The sequence below is a fragment of the Hemiscyllium ocellatum genome, chromosome 2 (genome assembly GCF_020745735.1).
Source record: "Hemiscyllium ocellatum isolate sHemOce1 chromosome 2, sHemOce1.pat.X.cur, whole genome shotgun sequence".
Taxonomy (NCBI): Eukaryota; Metazoa; Chordata; class Chondrichthyes; order Orectolobiformes; family Hemiscylliidae; genus Hemiscyllium; species Hemiscyllium ocellatum.
In genome coordinates this window covers 1,220,746-1,242,897 of record NC_083402.1, presented here as the reverse complement: position 1 = coordinate 1,242,897, position 22,152 = coordinate 1,220,746, and the positions used below count along the sequence as shown (strand labels likewise).

The 22,152-nt window shown below is 42.8% G+C and overlaps 1 protein-coding gene across 3 annotated transcripts in view; it reads right to left on the bottom strand.

Moving 5' to 3' along the window:
* Positions 1 to 22,152, bottom strand: part of nipbla (NIPBL cohesin loading factor a) — a 529,062-nt gene that overhangs the window by 65,287 nt on the left and 441,623 nt on the right. For all 3 annotated transcript variants that reach the window (XM_060834051.1, XM_060834059.1, XM_060834067.1), the window contains 2 exons: positions 16,647 to 16,737; positions 11,714 to 11,887 (listed from right to left, as the gene is read on the bottom strand). In XM_060834051.1, coding sequence (XP_060690034.1) covers positions 11,714 to 11,887; positions 16,647 to 16,737 — 265 coding nt within the window. The remainder of the gene's footprint in view (positions 1 to 11,713; positions 11,888 to 16,646; positions 16,738 to 22,152) is intronic.

The window sequence follows — 22,152 nt, the reverse complement described above, 5'->3', positions numbered from 1 at the left end:
TACAAATTGGATGGTCTACACCTGAACCAGACTGGAACTAATGTCCTTGGGGGAGTTTTTGCGACTGCTGTTGGGGAGAGTTTAAGCAAACGTGGCAAGGAGCTGAGAACCAGAAGAGATGACTCGGAGACTGAGGTGGAAACCAGAAACTGTAGGGTTCATGAAGTTAGCATCACCAAGGGGAAGGAGTAGGCAGAGCAGATGAACACAAAAAGAACTGGCGACCTGAAGTGCATATACTTTAATCCAAGGAGCAAAGTGGGTAAGGCAGATGAACTTCGGGCTTGGATTGGTGCCTGGGAGTATGATGTTATTGCGATCAGAGAGACTTGGTTGAAGGAAGGGCATGATTGGCAACTAAATGTTCTGGAATATAGATGCTTCAATCAGGACAGGGAGACAAGTAAAAGCAGGAAGGTTGCATTGCTGGTTAGGGATGATATCTCGGCTGTGCTAAAGGAGGACACTATAGAGGGCTTGCGTAGTGAGGCATTATGGATTAGCTGAGAAATAAGAAGGGTGCAGATACTATGATGGGGGTGTATTACAGGCCTCTCAACGGTGAGCGTGAGGTAGAACAACAAACAGCTAAACAGATTATGGAAAGATGTAGAAGAAACAGTGTGGTTGTGATGGGAGATTCAAATTTTCCCAACAGTGACTGGGATACACAGTGTCAGTGTCAGAGGTCTGCATGGGGTAGAATTTGTAAGGAGCATCCAGGAACGTTTTCGAGAGCAGTATGTCAGTAGTCCAACAAGGGAAGGGGCCATATTGGACCTAATGTGGGGGAATGGGCCAGGCCAAGTGGTAGAAGTTGCAGCGGGGTATTTCTCTGGGAATAGTGACCACATTTCTGTAAGTTTTAGAATACTCGTAGACAAAGATGAGAGTGGTCCTAAGGAAAGAGTACTAAACTGGGCCAAAGCCAATTATATCAAAATTCGACAGAGGCTAAGAAATGTGGATTGGGGCAGTAATTTGAAGGGAAGTCCACATTTAATATGTAGGAGTCTTTCAAAAGGTAGGTTGAAGATTGTGCAGGATAGGCAAAGGGATAAAATCTATTTATATTTGGAAAAGAAGGGGCTTATCAGTGATAGGGAACATGGTTTTGTGCAGGGGGAGATCGTGCCTTACCAACTTAATAGAGTTCTTTGAGGAAGTAACCAAGCCGATAGGGCTGTAGATGTCATATACATGGACTTTAGTAAGGCACTTGATAAGGTTCCCCATGGTAAACTTATGGAGAAAGTGAAGTCACGTGTGATGGGTGTTCTAGCTAGGTGGATAAAGAACTGGTTGAGCAACAGGTGACAGTAGTTGTTGAAGGGAATTTCTCGAAATGGAGAAAAAGTGACCAGTGGTGTTCCAAAAGGGTCAGTGTTGGACCACTGTTGTTTGTGATATACATAAATGATCTGGAAGAGGGCACTGTTGGTATGATCAGCAAGTTTGTAGATGACACAAAGATTCATGGAATGGCAGAAAGCATAGGGGACTGTCAAAGAATACAGGAGCATATAGATAGACTGTTGAGTTGGGCAGAGAAGTGACAGATGGAGTTCAATCCAGGCAAATGTGAGGTGATGCATTTTGGGAAGTCTAATTCTAGAGTGAATTATACAGTAAGCTGAAGAGCCTTGAGAAAAGTTGATGAGCAGAGAGATCTGGGAGTGCAGGTCCATCGTACACTGAAGGTAGCTGCACAGGTAGATAGAGTGGTCAAGAAGGCATATGGTATGCTTGCCTTCACTGGACGGGGGGTATTGAGTATAACAGCTGGCAGGTCATGTTAAAATTGTACAAGACTTTGGCTTAGCCGCATTTAGAATACTGTGTACAATTCTGGTCACAACCATACCAAAAGGATGTGGATGCTTTGAAGAGAGTGCAGAGAAAGTTCACAAGGATGTTGCCTGGTATGGAAGGTGCTAGCTATGAAGAGAGGTTGAGTAGGTTTGGATTGTTTTCATTAGAAAAAAGGAGATTGTGGTCGACAAATCATGAAGGGTATAGACAGGGTAGATAGAGATAAGCTTTTCCCCCCTCGAGAGTGAGGGATTCAATAACAAGCAGTCACATGTTCAAGGTGAGAGGTGAAAAGTTTCAGGGGATACACGCGGAAAGTACTTTACACAGAGGGTCGTAGGTGACTGGAACGCGTTGCCAGCAGAGGTAGTAGAGGCATGTATGGTAGATTCATTTTAGGTGTGCCAGGACAGATTCACAAGTAGGTGGGGAGCAGAGCGATACAGATCCTTAGGAATTCACAATGGGTTTCGATTGGCTCAGGTTTGGAGGGACAAAGGGCTTCTTCCTGGCTGTAAATTTTCTCTGTTCTTTCTTTGACAGAGGACTAGCTGACTGACAGAAGGCAGAGGGTGGGCTTAAAAGGAGTCTTTTTCAGGATGGCAACCGGTGACTAATGGAGTTCTGCAGGGGTCAGTGTGGGATCACAGCTATTCACGTCACACATTAATGATCTAGACAAAGGAACGGAGGGCAATGTTGCTAGGTTTGCAGATGACACAAAGATACATGAAGGAACAGGCAGTGGTGAGGAAGTGGGAAGACTGCAAAAGGACTTGTACAGGTTAGGAAAGTGGGCAGAGAAGGGGCAGGAAATGGTGAGGTTGTGCACTTTGCTAGGTGTAATAGAGTTGTACAATCTTTTCTAACAGGGGGGCATGCTTTGGAAATCTGAACATAAGAACTAGGAGGAGTAGGCCATTTGGCCCATTCAGCTTGCTCTGCCATTCAATAAGATTTTCGCTGATCTTTTCGTGGCCTCAGCTCCACTTACTCACCCTCTCACCATAATCCTTAATTCCTTTATTATTTGAAAAAAAATTTATCCTAACTTTAAAAACATTTACTGAAATAGCATAAAACTACTTCACTGGGCAGGGAATTCCATGGATTCACAACTCTTTGGGTGAAGAGGTTCCTTCTCAATTCAGTCCTAAATCTGCTCCTCCCAATTTTGAGACTCTGCCGTCTTGTTAGAGTTTCACCTGCCAGTGGAAACATCCTTCCAGTGAAGGGTCATGCCCGGAACATTGATTCTCCTGCTGTTTGGATGCTGCCTGACCTGCTGCGCTTTTCCAGCAATACATTTTTCAGCTCTGATCTCCAGCATCTGCAGTCCGCACTTTCTCCTGAAACATCTTTCCACCCTGGCAATGCCTTTCTCCAACCTCCACCATCAGAGAGAAGGTACAGATGCCTGAACATACGCACCAGCTGGTTTCTAAAAAGGTTTCTACTCTATTGTTGTTAGAATACTGAATCGACTCGCGAACTCTTTGTATTCGCCTGTACCTGCGGTTTGGCTTTTGCCGCTGTTTACCTATTATTTACTGTCTATGCTACTTAACTCTGTGATCTGCCTGTATTGCTCGCAAGACAAAGCTCTTCATTATGCCTCGGTACATGTGACAATAAATTAAATTCAATTCGCTTAATGTTCCTCTGCAAAGTTTCACAGTCCCCTGTACACTTTGCTTTGCCACTCACCTTTGTGTCATCTGCAAACTTTGACACACTCCAAGTGGTCCCCAACTCCAAATCATGTATGTAAACTGTGAATAATTGCAATCCCAACACTGATCCCTGAGGCACACCACTAGTTACTGATTTCCAACCAGACTAGTACTCACTTATCCCCACTCTTTGCTTCCTGTTAACCAACCCAGTATCCATGCTAATACATTGCCCATAACACCGTGCATCTTTATCTTATGCGGCAGCCTCTTGTGCAGCACCCTGTCAAAGATCTTTTGGAAATCTAGATACACCACATCTACTGGGTCCCTATTGTCCACCTGTTCATAACTAATCTTTTGGAATTCTACGAAGACATTAAGTTTGACCTACTCTTCATGAACTCATGCTGCTTCTGCCTAATGGGACAATTTCTATTGAGATGCCTTGCTATTTCTTCCTTTATAACAGACTCAAGCATCTTCCCCACTACAGAAGTTAAACTAACCGGTCTATAATTGCCCATCTTTTGTCTACTGCCCTTTTTAAACAGAGGGATCACATTTGCTGTTTTCTAATCTGCTGAAACTGCCCCAGAGTCCAATAAATTTTGGAAAATTACCACAAGTGCACTTGCTATTTCTTCCGTCATCTTTTTTAGTACCCTGGAATGTATTCCATCAGATTCAGGAGACTTGTCTATCCTCAGTTCCACTATCTTGCCGAACACTACCATGATAAATGATTGTTTCCAGGTCCTCAGCGACCTTCATCGCTTTGTCAATTACTGACAAGTTATTCGTATCCTCCACTGTGAAGACAGATACAAAATCAGCCTGGAGGCCCAGTAAAGATGTTACCTAGCAGGGTGACGAAACATCTGGAAATGAACCTTCCAGCTCAGCGAGCAAACCTACATCCAGAACCTCAACCAGAGCTACAAATCTTAAAACTTGCTAGAAGCTTACAGAATTGAGGGGCGTGGATGGAGTGAACATGGAAATGGTGTTTCCATTTTAGAAACACTAGGACCCCAGGGCATAACCTCAGGGTGAAGGGACAGCCCTTTAGAATGGAGATGAGAAAGGATTGCTTTAGCCAGAGGGTGGTGAATCTGTGGAACTCACTGCCACAGAGGGCTGTGGAGGCCAAGCCAATGAGTATATTTAGCATAAAACATAGAAGAGTACAGCACAGTACAGGTTCTTCGGCCCTCGATGTAGTGCTGACCTTTTATCCTACTCTAAGATCAAACTAACCCTTTATTTTACTATCATCCACGTGCCAATCCAAGAGTTGCTTAAATATCCCTAATGTATCTGACTCTACTCCCACCGCTGGCAGCGCATTCCACACACCTACCACTCTCTGTGTAAAGAATCTACCCCTGACATCTCCACTAAAACTTCCTCCAATTACCTTAAAATTATGTCCTCTCATGATAGCCAGAGACTTTTTCTCAGGCCATTTCTGCCCTGGGAAAAAGTCTCTGGCTATCCACCTTATGCCTCTCATCATCATGTATACCTTTATCAAGTTATCTCTCATTCTTCTTTGCTCCAATGAGAAAAGCCCTTGCTCCCTCAATCTTTCTTCATAAGACATACCCTCCGGTCCAGGAAGCATCTTGATAAATCTCCTCTGCACCCTTTCTGAAAGTTTCCACATCTTCTGAAAGTGAGGCATCCAGACTGGACACAATACTCCCAAGTGTGGTCTAACCAGGACTCTATAGAGCTTCAGCATAACCTCGTGGCTCTTAAACTCTATTCCCCTGCTAATGAAAGCCAACATACCATACACCTTCCTGACAACCCTATCAGCTTGGGTGGCAACCTTGAGGGATCTATGGACGTGGGCCTCAAGAACCCTCTGTTCCTCCACACTGCCAAGAATCCTGTCTTTAACCCTGTCATCTGCATGCAAATTTGACCTTCCAAAATGAATCACTTCACCCTTTTCCAGGTTGAATTCCACTTCTTAGCCCAGCTATACATCCTGTCAATGTCCCGTTGCAACCTACAACAGCCCTCCACACTAACCACAACTCCACCAACCTTTGAGTCCATCGGCAAACTTACTAACCCACCCTTCCACTTCCTCATCCAAATCATTTATAAAAATCACAAAAAACAGAGGTCCCAGCACAGAACCCTGTGGAACACCAATGGTCACCAAATTTAGGCTGAATACTTTCATCTACTACCACGTTCTGTCTTCTATGGGCCAGCCAATTCTGTATCCAGACAGCCAAATTTCCCTGTACCTCATGCATCCTTACTTTCTTAATGAACCTATCTTATCAAATGCCTTGCTAAAGTCCATGTACACTACACCCACTGCTCTACCTTCAATGTGTTTTGTCATATCTTCAAAGAATTTAACAAGGCTTGTGAGGCACGACCTGCCCCTCACAAAGACATGCTATCTCTAATCAAATGATGCTTTTAGAACTAAAGATAAATCCTATCTCTCAGAATCCTCTCCAATAATTTGCCTATCACAGATGTAAGATGACTGGTCTGTAATTCCCAGGGTTATCCCTTTCCCTTTCTTGAACAAGGAAATAACATTTGCCACCCTCCAATCACCTGGTACTACTCCAGTAGACAGTCAAAACACAAAAAGTCATTTCCAAAGGCGCAGCAATCTCTTCCTTCGCTTCCCATTGTAACCTTGGGTATATCCTGTCTGGCCCAGGGGACTTAAGTAACCTCACGTTTTTCAAAATTCCCAGCAGATTCGCCACCTTAACATCAATCTGTTCGAACATATCAGTCTGTTTCACATTGTCCTCACACACGAGGAGATTCCTCTCTCTAGTGAAAGCATGCCGTATCCCTTAATGGACCTGAACACACACATCTCTCTGCACATCAATTTTCCCCAGGACTTTTCCATTTACTGTATAGTTTGGTCTGGAATTGCATCTCCCAAAATGCATCATCTCACATTTTCGGGTAAAAAATGAGGTTTGCAGATGCTGGAGATCACAGTTGAAAATGTGTTGCTGGTTAAAGCACAGCAGGTCAGGCAGCATCCAAGGAATAGGAAATTCGACATTTCGGGCATAAGCCCTTCATCTCACATTTGCCCAGATTGAACTCCATCTGCCATTTCTCTGCCCAACTCTCCAATCTATCCATATTCTGCTGTATTCTCAGACAGTCCCCTTCACTATCAGCAACTCCAATCTTAGTATCATCTGCAAACTTGCTAATGAGGCAACCTAAACCACCTCCAAATCATTTATGTATATCACAAATGACAGTAGTCCCATCACGGACCCCGTTCAGTGCTTTCAAAGATATTAATATCAATTTCTTTAGGGTCTTTTCCTGTTGCTTGTTATTACAGAATACAGCTCTTTGACACTATAAACCATAAAAGACCTTACAACAAGAGACAAAGGTGTAAACATTTACCTGACCTTACCAACTACTTACCAATCAGCTCTCTCCCTTGGAAACTCTACTCCTGCAGTTGGTGAGACTACTGATTTTGTGGTAATGTTACTCTGCTTATTCCCAACAAGCAGGAGACCTTTCCCCCAGATTGCCTCAGCATGACCCCAACTGTGAGGACACCCTTCCCAGACTGCTTCACTATGATACTGACTGTGCACACACTAATCCCAGACTACTTCACTTTGACATCAACTGGTGTTTCTACCAACAGCGACCATAGCTGAAAGGCTGTTGTCCAGATTCTATTAGATGCTGACATGCGTGATACATCATCAGGGACTATGCAAAAGTTTTACGTCACTGATCCAGGGAATGCACCTGGGCTTTGCTGGCTGGTCTATCGCTTGAGTAGATGTTGGCGAGCTGCTCAGGTAGAACAACAACTCAGGTCGAGGAGTTGATCACAATCTTATTTAGCTCCAGTCTGGATATAAAAGGTGTCGTTTTCAGATCCTTGAATCAAGTCAAATTGGCTGCCATTTGACTCTTGAATGACAATGTACTGAAGGATGAATCATTCGGTTTCATGATTTAGAGAATAAGATGTCTTGGTCAGATTGAAGACGACAAGGATCTACTCTAGAATTTTGGTCCTGGATCTGCCTAGCTACAAAGACCACCCCCTATAGTATACCTGCTGGGTTAAAAGTCATCTGGATTTCTGGGAGAAATTCCTCAGTGACAGGACAGAATAGCTCAATGACATGTAGGTCATTTTTTTTTAAACACACAATGAACAAAAAGGAGATTTTCAATAGTTTCTACAATTGGATTTATCCCTCTTCTTGTCGATGGTCATGATAGTGAAATCTGTTGGGAGGTTCTCTTAGCCCCAAAGATGATCAGTGGCACTGGGAGCTGAGGGCAGGTGGAATGACACATCTCAGCAGACATACCAACTGGCTTGGAAGCTTGTCCGCTGAATGGCCCTTTTAACCTCATCAACGGTAGGTGGATCATATAAAGAATCTTCCACTGGGTGCTGTGGGATGGATTAAAAGTAGGAGTTGGTAACACCATGGGAATATCACTTGACTACTAATCCAGAGGCTCAGGCTCATGCAGAGAAATGGGCAAAAATACCACACGGTAATTGGTGGAATTTAAGTTCAAGTTAATCATTTGGGAGTATAGAATGATGACAGAGCAGGTAATATTGTCTACATTGACTTTACTATAGTACTTGAACAGATCCCTCATGGTAGGCTGATCCAGAAGACATAGGATCCATGGTGAGTTGGTAAGCTGGATACAAAATTGGCTTGGTCATAGAAGACAGAAGGTAGTTGGAGAGGGGTGTTTTTCTGGGAGAAAGTGAGGACTGCAGATACTGGAGATCAGAGCTGAAAATGTGTTGCTGGAAAAGCACAGCACGTCAGGCAGCATCCAAGGAGCAGGAGAATCGACGTTTCGGGCATGAGCCCTTCTTCAGGTATTTTTCTGACAAAGTTTGTGATCAGTGGTGTTCCACAAGGATAAGTGCCGGGACATCTTGTTTGTAATATACATGTAAAAAATAAAAAACAATTGGGATGAAATTTCAGTGGCTGGATTAGTAAGTTTGCAGACAACACAAATTGGTGAAGGTGTGAATTTTGAGAAAATTTATTAAAGGATGCAGCTAGATATAGATGAATTGGAAGTTTGGGCAGAGAAATGGCAGATGGAGATTAATTCAGACAAGTGGGAGGCGATTCAGGTTTGGAGGTCAATTGCAGGAGGAATCTGTACAGTAAATGGCAGGATACTTAGTAACACTGATATAGAGGGATCTTGGGGCGGAAAACACAGTGAAAAGGTGGTAAAGAAGGTGCATGACAATGTTTGCCATTAACAGTCAGGGCATTGAGTAGAGTTAGCAAATCATGTTGCAGCTGCGCAAAACTTTAATTAGGCCTCATTTCTGGTCACCATTCTATAGGAAGGATGTGGAGGCCTTGTAGAGTCTGCAAAAGAAGTTTACCAGGATGTTGCCTGAATTGGACTGTATTAGCAATAGAGATTGGACAACAAAGTTATGAGAATTATGGATAGGGTGGATTGTTGGAGCTAGTTGTCCAGGGTGGAAATGTCAGTACCAGAAGGGACATAGATTTAGGCAAGAGAAGAAAAGTTTAAAGGAGATGTGCGAACAAGTCTCTTTTTTTTAAAACGACAGATAGTGGTGGGTGCCATTGCCAGGGGAGGTGATAGAAGCAGATGGGCTAGCAATATTTAAGAGGCATTTAGATAGGTATGTGAATAAGCAGTGATTAAAGGGATACGGACCATGTGCATGCAGATGGGATTAGTTTAGAATGGCATCATGGTAGTTAGACATGGCAGATTGAAGGACCCGTTCCTGTCCCTGTCCTGGAACGTGCTGTGTTCAAGACAAATTTTCATTCTGGCCTCAGATGAGGAGAATTTTATTTCAGACTCAGAAGGTTATGAAATTTAGGAATTCTCAATCACAAAGGGCTCTAGACAGTGTGTTTGAGTATGTTTAAGATAGAGAATGATAGATTTCCAATTACCACTGGTGCCCAAGGATATGAATGTTGGTGAATAAAAGACATTAAGTAATTCATCAGCATAATCCAAACTGGCAGGCAGGCCTGATAAGCTGAATAGCTTAATTCTATTCCTATGCTCTTAGCTCCTCCAACAAACTGGATGCGCCGTTCTGGAGGAGGTTGAAGCGCTCTTTCTGATGCTGAAGGATGACATAATTTCCCTTGAAGAGCCAAAACCATTCTGAGATTGGACAGGATTTTGTCCAGTTGAGGCAGTTCATTGATTGCTTCGGGTGTCTGGAAGAATTTGTTCACATCGTACTCGTACTGATCAATGTAAGCCTAAATCTCATTAGTCTTCTTCACTCACCAATTGTTCTTCATGTCACAAAGGCATCTTTGGACCTCAGCTTTCAGATTGTGGTGCATTGTCATCATTTGTCGGTTATGAGACTGCTTTGCAAGGTGAAACAGCAACTCACTTTCACTTGGAGGCTGCAGAATCTGGACTTTAAAACATCAAGCCAGTCATGGAACAAGCTCAATAGTTTGCACATAGGAGTCCAAGATGATGAACTTGACTTGCTCCCTTATGCTTGGATCGTGAAAGTAACAGTGGTGCAAACTTGTACTGGACTCTTCCCACTAACTGAATCTTCACAGCAGCAAATTTCAAATCTTCACAGCAGCACACCAATAGTCTTCTACCATCACACTGTCTCCTGCCACTAAGATAATTTTGGATCCAACTTGCCAAGTTACCCTGGGTACAATGAGCTTTTACCTTCTTTATCAGTCTATCATGTGAGACCTTGTCAAAGATCTTGCTGAAATCCATTTGAACACCAACTACCTGACCTTCATTTACATGCTTGGTCATCTCAAAACATTCCAACAGAGATGGATAGGCTGCAAGTTAGATAACACCCATGATAAATAAATATGGAGTAACCAAAGTATGAAGTATTTCTTGGATGACCAAGTGCACTGATGACGAAGTAAAGAAGAAAGAGGAGACATTCAATACATTCCTGAATAATGATAGCAATAAAAATTGGTAAATCCATCTCAAATGCAGTAGAGGGGCTAAGACTGGAATAAGGAAGGCATGAGGTAAGGATGGCAGGCTGTGCTAAAAAACAAATAATATAGTGCCATTCAAACTAAAAGATTAATGGGGCTAGAGTATGGAATAAGCAGAGTTAGCTAGTCACTAAAGCAAAGGATATGGCAGAGATACTAAATGAATATTTTGTTTCAGTCTTTACCAAAGTAGAAGATGGTGATAATGACCTAATTGAAAATGTGTATGTTGAAATACTGAGCAGTATAGTGACAGATAAAGAGATGTTAAAAAGGCTGGCTGCAGTCCAGGTTGAAAGAAGGAAGCTGCTAGGCTGGATAGGATGAATCCTAGATTGTTGAGTGAATTAAGGGAGCAAATTGTAGAGCCATTGACAAGAAATTTTCCAGGCCTTTCTGAACACAGTCTTGGGAAACTAGAGGATTGTAAATGTGACACTTTTTAAGAGAAAGGGAGCAAAGCAAACTAAAGATCTGTCAGCTTGATATTAACATAATCTTAAAAGAATTAAACGAGGAACAATGTTTCAGTGAAACACAAACTATGTCAATATGATCCCATCTTGAAGCAGTGGTGAATATTTCCAGCTACACTATTTTGTTGCTGGTTTCTCAGCCTACTGCCAACTTATGCCTATGTTGCCTGAGTGCGACTAAACCATTCAAAGCAGTCTAACATAATGGTGCCCTGATATTCATGACAATGGAAAGCAAAAGGTTATTTGGATGTGACCTTGACCCTGATTAACCTTAGACACATTTTATTCCTGCACTCAGTTACAAGCTCCACTGGACATCCAAATATCACAACTGTTAACGTGACCAATTTCTGTACTGCCCCAAGGTTGAAGGAACATCTGACAATTTTGTAGACAGTTTCTTTGGGTTAATGATGTGTATACACTCAACATTGAAGGATATAGTCTGGTTGGCCAAACAGTAAATACAGACTGCTACACATTACCCTCAAGAATCACTCACTATCCTGACTACTGCCATTTCCTCACTGCAATCATGTTAAACTCCTGGAATAGACTACTCACAACAGCATGGCTGCACTTACATCAACTGGATTGCACCAATTCAAGGCAGTAGTTCACTGATAGCCTAAAGGGCAATAGGTTTGGGTTCAGGTTAGGGTTAGGCAACCCCATTAATGCATTAAAATACAGCACCACTCACAATCTTTATCAGCTTGTTGCATCCGACAGTCTTCCTCCTGTAGGTATGTCTGAAGATTCTTCAGTACCTGGATTTTCAGGCCAATTGAGGCTTCTTTGTCTCGAAGAATATTGTTGTACAAATTCTTTACTTCCTGTTCAAACATCAGATCTGGATGCTGTATGAATACAAAACCTGTAAAAACACAGTCACAGTTTGCATTCAATTCTCTTGATAGGTTATTCCAATATTGGATCCTGGTATCACCTTCCCCATCAGTAAACATGAGCTGTTGACCACAATAGACTGTAATAAAACCAGAGGGCTTGGAGCACTCCTCGCAATAAACCATCATGGAGGAGCTGTTAATGTGCAACATAACCTGCTCATGCTATAGACAATATGACAATGATGATAGATGACAATAGCCCAGGATAGTACAGCAAGCATAGCCAAACGTAAATTAAAATAAACACAGAAAATACTGCAACTAAAAAGTTGGGGAGCGGGGCACTGTCACAACTGTAATTATATTCCTGTACATATATACATTTCATGTACACTTTCCTGCAACATGGCACCCAGGAGCCACAAAAACTTCAAACTTGATTCACTACAGCCAAATGAAATCTGACAGATTGATGATTCTTAGCATCAATCACCAAAGAGATATTTAGAATTGGATCTGTGTGAAACAATGACTGCTTTTAAAAGTGTGAGAATTCAAAGCTTGAGAATGCAGGAGACTAGAAGGACACTAGAGGTTTTTCCAGCATAGCTAACTTTGCTCTATGTAACAAGCTTCATCAAAGTTAATACAGCAGCCATTGTGCTTTGGTTGGAAGACTCCATGGACAACTCTGATAGACACTATCAGAAAAAGAGAGTTCTTAGCTAAAGGGAGCAAAGGGATAAAGGCTTTCTATTGGAACAATCCAGGCAATCTGCAAGTGCCTGCTCTGCCATTCAATAAAATCATGACTGATTGAATTGTAATCACAAATCCACATTCCCACCTTTCACATTCTTGGTCAACAAGAATGTCTCTGCCTGAAAAATATTTGAAAAACTTTGCTTCCATCACCTTTTCATGAAGGAAGTTCAACTATGCAACAGTTTCTTCTCATTTCTACCTTAAATGGACAATCCCTTCTTTATAAAGTGACCTCTCTTTCCAAATTATCCCACAAGAGGAAACACTCTCCCCACATCTGCTCTGTCAGAATCTTGAACACTCCATTCAAGTCATTTATTACTCTTCTAAACTGCAGCTGAAACATGCTTAGTCGCTCACAAGTCAACCATTCATTCCTGGCATTGGTCTGGTTAACTTCCTTTGAACTGTTTTCAGTGCTCCAGTATAACTGAAGTAGAATCTTTCCAATTTCGTATGCAATTCCCCATATAATAATCATTAAGTCTATCAGCTTTCCTAATTACTTGCTGTATCTGCATAATAATCTTATGATTTAAAATCTAACCCTAACAGTTTAATTTATTTACAAGTATTTGACTTTCAAGACAACTAAAACCGAAATCTTTGACATTGTTCCTCCTCCCAAGAGCTTTGGGCTAGATGTGAAATGCTTCTCGAGTGAAAGCTCCAGTCAACCCAGATGAACTTAGGGCTTGGATTAGTCCTGAGTGTATAATGTTATTGCTATTTCTGAGACTTGGCTGAGTCAAGGGCATGACTGGCAACTAAATATCCCAGGATATCAATGCTTCAGGCGGAATAGAGAGGGAGGTAAAAGGGGTGGAGGAGTTGCTTTCCAGGCAGAGAGGATATCTCATAGCTGTGTTGAAGGAGGGCACTATGGAGGACTCAGTGAGGCAATAAGGACAGAGCTCAGAAATAAGAAAGGTGGGGTATCAATATTGGGACTATTCTACAGGCCTCTCAACAGCGAGCATGACACAGAGGTACAAATATGTAAACAGATTATTGAAAGATGTAGGAGCAACAGGGTGGTGGTTCTGGGACTGGGATACACCAAGAGGAACATGATGGATGTTGAGGTTAGGGATAGATGTTTGATTACTCTAGGGCAAGTCGGCATAAGGGAAGAGGAAGTGTTGGGTATTCTAAAAGGCATTAAGGTAGACAAGTCCCCAGGTCTGGATGGAATCTACCCCAAGTTACTGAGGGAAGCGAAAGACGAAATATTTGGGGCCTTAGCAGATATCTTTGCTGCATCCTTGAACACGGGTGAGGTCCTGGAGGACTGAAGAGTTGCTAAAGTTATCCCCTTGTTTAAGAAGTAGTAGGGATACTCCAGGTAATTACAGACCTGTGAGCCTGACGTCAGTGGTAGGGAAACTGCTGGAGAAAATACTGAAGGATAGGATCTATTCCCATTTGGAAGAGAATGGGCTTATCAGTGATAGGCAACATCATTTTGTGCAGGGAAGGTCATGTCTTATCAATTTAATAGAATTCTTTGAAGAAGTGACGAAGTTGATTGATGAGGGAAGTGCTGTAGATGCCATATACATGGACTTCAGTAAGGTGCTTGATAAGGTTTCCCATGGTAGGCTGAAGGAGAAGTAAAGTTGCATGGGGTCCAGGGTGTACTAGCTTGATGGATATAGAACTGGCTGGGCAGCAGGAGACAGACTAGTAGTGGAAGAGTTATTCAAAATGGAGAACTGTGACCAGTGGTGTTCCACAGGGATCTGTGCTGGGACCACTGTTGTTTGTGATATACAACAATGATTTGGAGGAGGCATAGGTGATCTGATTAGCAAGTTTGCATATGACACTAAGATAGGTGCAGGAGCAGATAGTGAAGGGGACTGTACAGCAGAATATAGATAGATTGGAGAGTTGGGCAGAGAAATAGCAGATGGAGTTTAATCCTGACAAATGCAGGGTGCTGCATTTTGGAAGATCCAGTTCACGGGTGACCTATACAGTAAATGGAAAAGTCCGGGGAAAAATTGATGTACAGAGAGATCTGGGTACTCATGTGCATTGTTCCCTGAAGGTGGCAACGCAAGTCAGTAGAGTGGTCAAAAAGGCATACGGCATGTTTTCTTCATCAAATGGGATATTGAGTACAAGAGTTGGCAGGTCATGTTGCAGTTGTTTCAAACTTTGGTTTGGCCACAATTGGAATACTGTATACAGTTCTGGTCGTCGTATTATCAAAAGGATGTGGATGCTTTGGAGAGGATGCACAGGTGGTTCACCAGAACGGTACCTGGTATGGAGGGCGCTATCTATGAAGAGCGGTTGAGTAGATTAGGATTATTTTCATTAGGAAGACAGAAGTTGAGGGGGGACCTGACTGAGGTCTACAAAATCATGAGGGGTATAGATCGGGTGGATAGCAAAAAGCTTTATCTCCAGAGTACAGGACTCACTTACTAGGGGTCATGGGTTCAAAGTGAGAGGGGAAATGTTTAAGGGAGATATGCGTGGAAAGTTCTGTACGCAGAGGGTGGTGGGGGCTTGGAACACATTGCCAGCAGAGATGGTAGAGACGGGCACCATTGCATTTTTAAGATGTATCTAAACAGAGGAGCAGAGGAATACAGATCCTTAGAAAATAGGTGACAGGTTTAGGTAGAGGATCTGGATCGGCACTGGCTTGGAGGGTTGAAGGGCATGTTCCACTGTTGTAATTTTCCTTGTCCTTTGTTCTAACCCCAATTAACTACTGCCTGTGTAAAACCACGGATGCCATATAAAACATGGCTGTCTATCAAAAGGTTTTGTTTTCACTTAAAACTCAAGCTAGTCCATTTGGAGATCAGCCGCCTTACTATGTTCAGGCTTTTAAAATAATATCCATGATTTCAGCCATTAAGAGAGTCATTCCATTGACTTCACCATCTAAAGAGGGATATAGAGGATACTAAAAATGAGAAAAACAATCAAGTAAAGACTTAATGTACTTAATTTTAACTGTTGAATCATGAGTGTGGGTCACTGACAACCACCAAACAGCTAAAACACAAAGGTACTACACCTCAGATCTAATCTTTAATTTTCATTACTATCTGAAATTGTATAAAAGCAATAAAGGCAAAGTTGTCTATCTGAGACATGACCAAGCTTCCTAACGGCCTGTTCCCCTTAATCAAAGGGAAAAAATGAGGTCTGCAGATGCTGGAGATCACAGCTGAAAATGTGTTGCTGGTTAAAGCACAGCAGGTTAGGCAGCATCCAAGGAACAGGAAATTCGACGTTTCGGTCATAAAGGGCTTATGCCCGAAACATCGAATTTCCTGTTCCTTGGATGCTGCCTAACCTGCTGTGCTTTAACCAGCAACACATTTTCACCCCTTAATCAAAGGTCAAACATTTATCACGATTGGCTTGATGAGCTTTCGCACAATTTTCATTCCAGAAATGTCATTTTCAAACTCTTGAATCGTTGACATTAACTCAAATTCTGAACACACAAGGCAGCCCACAGCCAGTCTATTCTGCCTACATATCTGAGTGTGCTTCTAGCATATCCTAGTTTTAGCTGTTAAATTATTTGATTGTAAATGGGTGTCTCTAGCAAGGTCAGTATTGCTGCTCATCCTAAATTGCCCTTGAACTGAATGACTTGCTAAGCCATTTCAGAAGGTACATTTTAGTCAACCACATTGCTGTGGGTGAGGAGTCTAGCCCAGTCTTTAGAATTCCTTCCTTGAAGAGCATTAGTGAACCAGACAGCATTTTTCCAAAATTCAATGACAGTGTCATGGTCACCATCATTGATAATAGTCTTATATTTGAGATTTATTAATTGAATTCAAGCCACACCAGCTGCTATGGATTTGAACCCATGTCCTGGAACTCTCGATTACCAGTTCAGTGACATTATCACAACCCTATTACGTCTTTTTATTTTTGTGAATGAAACAGCACATTGCAAAATGAATGTCACATTGCACTGGAACACCTTTCAATCTTTTCACAATCTATTTTAGTACAGTGATGGTTTACAGCACTTACCCAACCCTATGATTGCTTTGGTCTGAACTTCCTCATCTTCATGTTTTGTGAAGTAGAGCAGAAGTTCCAGCACCTTCTCTTTGATAACCACCTAAATTTGAAGAGGACATGAAATTGAGTTTACTAAGTACCAAAAAAACCAAGAACAAAATCCAATTCATAGAAATGCCAGAATAAGAGGAGCCAACAGCTTTTGAAATTGCTTTAAAAATAGTTACAACCTCATTATGCACGTGGAGTCATCGAGCCAGCGATGTACAGCATGTTCCAACTCGTCCATGCCGAACAGATATCCCAAATAAATCTAGTCCCACTTGCCAGCACTTGGCCTATATCCTCTAATCCCTTCCTATTCATAAACGCATCCAGATACCTTTTAAATATTGTCATTGTACCAGCCTCCACCAATTTCTCCGGCAGATCATTCCATTCACATACTACTTTTTGCATGAAAAAGTTGACCCTTAGCTCCCTTTTATATCATTTTCGCCTCTCACCCTGAACCTATGCCCTCTAGTTCTGGACTCCCCAAACCACAGAAAAGACCTTATCTATTTACCCTACCCAAAGCCCCTCATGATTTTATAGCTCCCTATAAGGTCATCCCTCACCCTCCAACACTCCAGGGATACAGCCTCAGCCTATTCAGCCTCTCCCTATAGCTCAAACCCTCCAATGCTGGCAATATCCTTGTAAATGTTTTCTGAACCCTTTCAAGTTTCACAACATCCTTCCAAAATATTGCACACAATATTCCAAAAGTGGCCTAACCAACATCCTGTACAGCCACAACATGACTTCCCAACTCCTATACTCAATGCTCTGATCAATAAAGGAAAGCATAATAAACAGCTTTTTCACTATATGAGATTCCACTTTCAAGGTCCTATGAACCTGCAATTTAAGGTCTTTGTTCAGCGATGTTCCCCAGGACCTTACCACAAAGTATATAAATCCTACCCCGATTTGCCTTTCCAATTTAAACTCCACCTGCCAGTCCTTGGCCCATTTGATCAAGATCTTTGCTGTCCAGTACACCTCCAATATTGGTGTTGTCTGCAAGCTTATTAACTATACCTCCTACGTTCCCATCCAAATCATTTATATAAATGACAAAAGCAGTGGACCTAGCACCGATCCTTGTGGCACACCACTGGTCACAGGCGTCCAGTCTGAAAAGCAACCCTCCATCACCACCCTCTGTCTACCTTCAAGCCATTACAGGAAGAAATGGCTAGTTCTTCCTGTATTCCGTATGATCTAACCTTGCTAACCAGTCTACCATGAGGAACCTTGTCGAATGTCTTACTGAAGTCCATATAGATCACACCCAATGCTCTGCCCTCATCAATCCTCTTCATTACTTCAGCAAAAAATTCAATCAAGTTAGTGAGATATTATTTCCCACACAAAGCCATGTTCACTAAATCTAATCAGTCCTTGCTTATCAAATACATGCAAGTCCTGTAACTCAGGATTGTCTGCAATAACTTCCCCACCGCTGATGTCAGTCTCACTGGTCTCCAGTTCCTTGGTTTTTGCCTTGCCATCTTTCCTAAACAGTGGCACCACGTTAGCCAATCTCCAGTCTCCCGGCACTTCCCCTGTGACTTTTGATAATCCAAATATTTTAGCAATGAGCTCAGCAAACACCTCCCTAGCTTCCCAGAGTTCTAGAGTACACCTGACCAGGTTCTGGGGAATTTGTGTTTTTAGACATCCAATACCCCCTCCTCTGTAATTGTAACATTTTTCAAGATGTCACCATCTATTTCCTCATATTCTGCATCTTCCATGTCCTTTTGCACAGTAAATACTTGTTCAGTATCTCCATATCCCGCAGTTCCACACATGGGCTGCCTTACTCATCTTTCAGGGGTCCTGTTCTCTCCCTAGTTATTGTTTTGCCCTTAATATATTTATAACATCCCTTTGGATTCTCCTTAAGCAATCTCATGTGCTCTTTTTGGCCTCCTGATATCCCTCTTAAGTATACTCCTATTGCCTTTATTCTCTTAAAGATTCACTCAATCTACCCTGTCTATACCTGACATATGACTCTTCCTTTTTCTTAACCAAAACCTCATCCAGCATTCCCAACAGCTACCAGCCTTGCCTTTCACCCTAACATGAATATACTGTCTCTGGACTCTCATTATTTCATTTCTGAAGGCTTCTCATTTTCCAGTCGTCTCTTTACCGGCGAACACCTGCCCCAAACAACTTGAAAGTTCATGCCTAACCCCATCAAAATTGGTCTTCCTCCAATTTAGAACTTTAACTTTTACATCCTGTCTGTCCTTTTCCATCACTATTTTAAATCTAATAGAATTATGGTCACCGGCCCCAAAGTGCTCCCCCACTGACACCTTAGTCACCTGCCCTGCCTTATCTCCCAAGATTAGGTCAGGTTTTGCACCTTCCCTAGTAGGTACATCTACATACTGAATCAGAAAATTTTCTTGTACACACTTAAATTCCTCTCCATCTAAACCCTTAACACTATGGCAGTCCCAAGTCTATGTTTGGAAATTTAAAACCCCATATCATTATCACTCTATTATTCTTACAGATAACAGCGATCTCCTTACAAGTTTTTTTCTCAATTTCCCGCTGACTATTGTGGCTTCTATAGTACAATCCCAATAAAACTCTTCTTTTAACATATTCCCAGGAATATCCTCCGTAAGTACAGAAGAAATGTTATCCCTTATCAAAAATGTCACTCACCCCCTCCCCTCTTGATGTCCCTCTCCCTGCCACCCCCATTTCTCCACTTCCGAGCATGCAGCACTCCACTCTCTCCGCACCAACCCCCGTTTCACCATCAAACCCACTGACAAAGGTGAGGCAGTGGTAATCTGTATGCCACAGAGGCCAAATCAAATGCCAGCTCTCCAACATCACGTTCTACCTCTCCTTTGACCATAACCCCATCATGGCCCATCAGGCCAAATCACTCACACTGAATGTGACCTCACTGCTTCCAGTGATCTCCTCTCCATTGCCTTCAACCTCAGTTCCACAGCCATGCACTGCCTGATTTTACCTGCTCCACAAGCCCAACTACTCTGGCCGACCCATCGTCACCGCATGCTTCTTCGGCCCCACCGAACCCATTTCTTCCTATTTCTACCCCATCCCCTCCCTCTTGGTCCAGACCCCTCTCACCTATATCCTCGACATTAACCACGCCCTCCATCTCTTCAGTAACTTCCAGTTCTCTGGCTCCCCCCAGTGCTTTATCTTCACCATGGACATGCAATCCTTATAGACGTCCATAGTCCACAAGGATGGCCTTCAGGCCCTCAGCCTCTTCTTCTCCAACAGACCCATACAGTCCCCCTCCACCAATACCCTCCTCTGCCTCGTCAAACTGGTCCTCACACTCTAACTTTTTGTCTAACTCCTACCATTTACTCCAAATCCAGAGGGTGGCCATGGGTACTTGGATGTGACCTAGCCATGCCCGCTTCTTTGTTAGCTATGTCGAACAGTCTCTCTTCAGTACCTACACAGGCACTGTGCCCCAACTCTTCCTCTGTTACATCAATGACTGCACCAGTGCAGCACCCTGCACCCAGGCTGAACTGCAGCAGTTCAGCAACTTCGCCAACATCTTCCACTCTGTCCTCAAATTCACGGTCTATTTTGGATACCTCCCACCCCTTTCTTGACCTCTTCGTTTCCATCTCCAGCAACAGTGCACACACAGACATTTACTATAAACACACAGGCTCCCATAACTACATCACCTCGCACCCAGTATTCTGCAAGAATTCCATCCCATTTTCTCAATTCCACTGCCTCCGTCGCACCTGCTCAGGTGAAGAGACATTCTGCTCCCAAGCAACCCAGATGTCCACCTATTTTAAATAACTTGATTATCCGCCCCATCCAGACAGCCTTCCACCGCACATCTCCATTCCCCATTCCACTGCTCTAAACACCACCCCTCTCCCAATGCAATAAAGGCAGGGTCCCCCTTGTCCTCACCTCCCACCCCACCAGTCTCTGCATCCAACTTATCGTCCTTAAACACTTCGGTCAACTCCAACTCGACCCCATCACCAAGAACATCTTCCCCTCCCCACCCCTCTCTTCCTTCTGCAAGGACCGTTCTCTTTGCCAATCCTTGGTTCGCGCAAGTCTCCCCGTCAATCCCCCAAAATGTTGACTTCCACATCTCCTAATGCTGCCTGCCTTGCTGTGTTCTTCCAGCTTCCTGCTTGCCTAGCTTGGATTCCAGCATCTGTAGATTTTTTGTCTCTCACTAAGTTTGTATCACTTCAAAGTCTCTTCAAAGTGGTTAGGATGACATGTGGGATACTTACTTTTATTAGCCAAGACAGAGTTTAAGACCAGGGAACTATGCTGTATTATAATAATCCTACAATTCTTCGAACCAAATTAACTGGTTGAATTTCTCTGCTTTAGCTTCATCTGTCATGTATCTGCCCATTACATTTTCTGAAAAATCAAAATTTAATTTGGCCACAGCCAAAGTATTGTGTACATCTGGAATCAACATTACAGAAGGGATGTGACTGCAATTGGGAGGGTGCAGGGGAGATGTACCAGGATGTTGTCTGGGGCAGGATGTTTCAGCTATGAAGAGAAATTGGTGAAGGATCAATGACCATGAGAATTAGCGAGAATGAGGATTTTCTTTCCTCTCTGAGGGTAACAGTGGTCTGGAACTCACTGCTTTGAAGGGTGGTAGAGGCAGAAACCCTCAGGACACTGACGAAGTATTTACATGTGTTGTGGGCCAAACGCTGGAAAATGGGATTAGAACAATTAGGTGGTTGTTTTGACTGGTGGGCCATAGGGCCTTTTTCTGTGCTGTTGACCTCAATGACTTTATGACAAGTGATGAAGTTGCATTCCAGGCTGGAGGATTGTACTGACTGGTCTTCTCTGGGGGTCAGTATAAGGACCACAGGTTATTTTATGCTGAGTTGAGATTGGCCCATGACACAAAACTTAAATGTATTATAAACTGGAAGGATGATGCTGATATCCTTGAAGAAAACATATGGACAGATACATGGCAGATGAAGCTAAAGCAGAGAAGTTCACCTAGTTAATTTGGTTAGAAGAATTATAAGACTATAATAAGGTCATAACACAGGAAGAGGTCCCTTGGCCCTTCATACCTGCATGGCTCTTTAAATGAGAAACAAAAATGGAGATTGCTGAAAAGCTGAGCAGGTCTGGCACCATCTGCAGAGAGAAGTCTCAGAACTGGCTCACGAATGTCCTTTAGGGAAGGAAACTGCCATCTTTATCCGATCTGGCCCACACGTGACTTCAGACCCACAGCAATGTGGTCGACACTTAAATGACCTCTGGGCAATTAAGGACAGCCAATAAATGCTGCCTAGCTAGTGACACTTTCGACCCGTGAAAGAATGGAAAAGAAAACGCTGCCAGATCTGCTGAGCTTTTCCATCTAATTCTGCTTTGTTTCTCATTTCCAGCATCTGCAGTTCTTTCGGTTTTT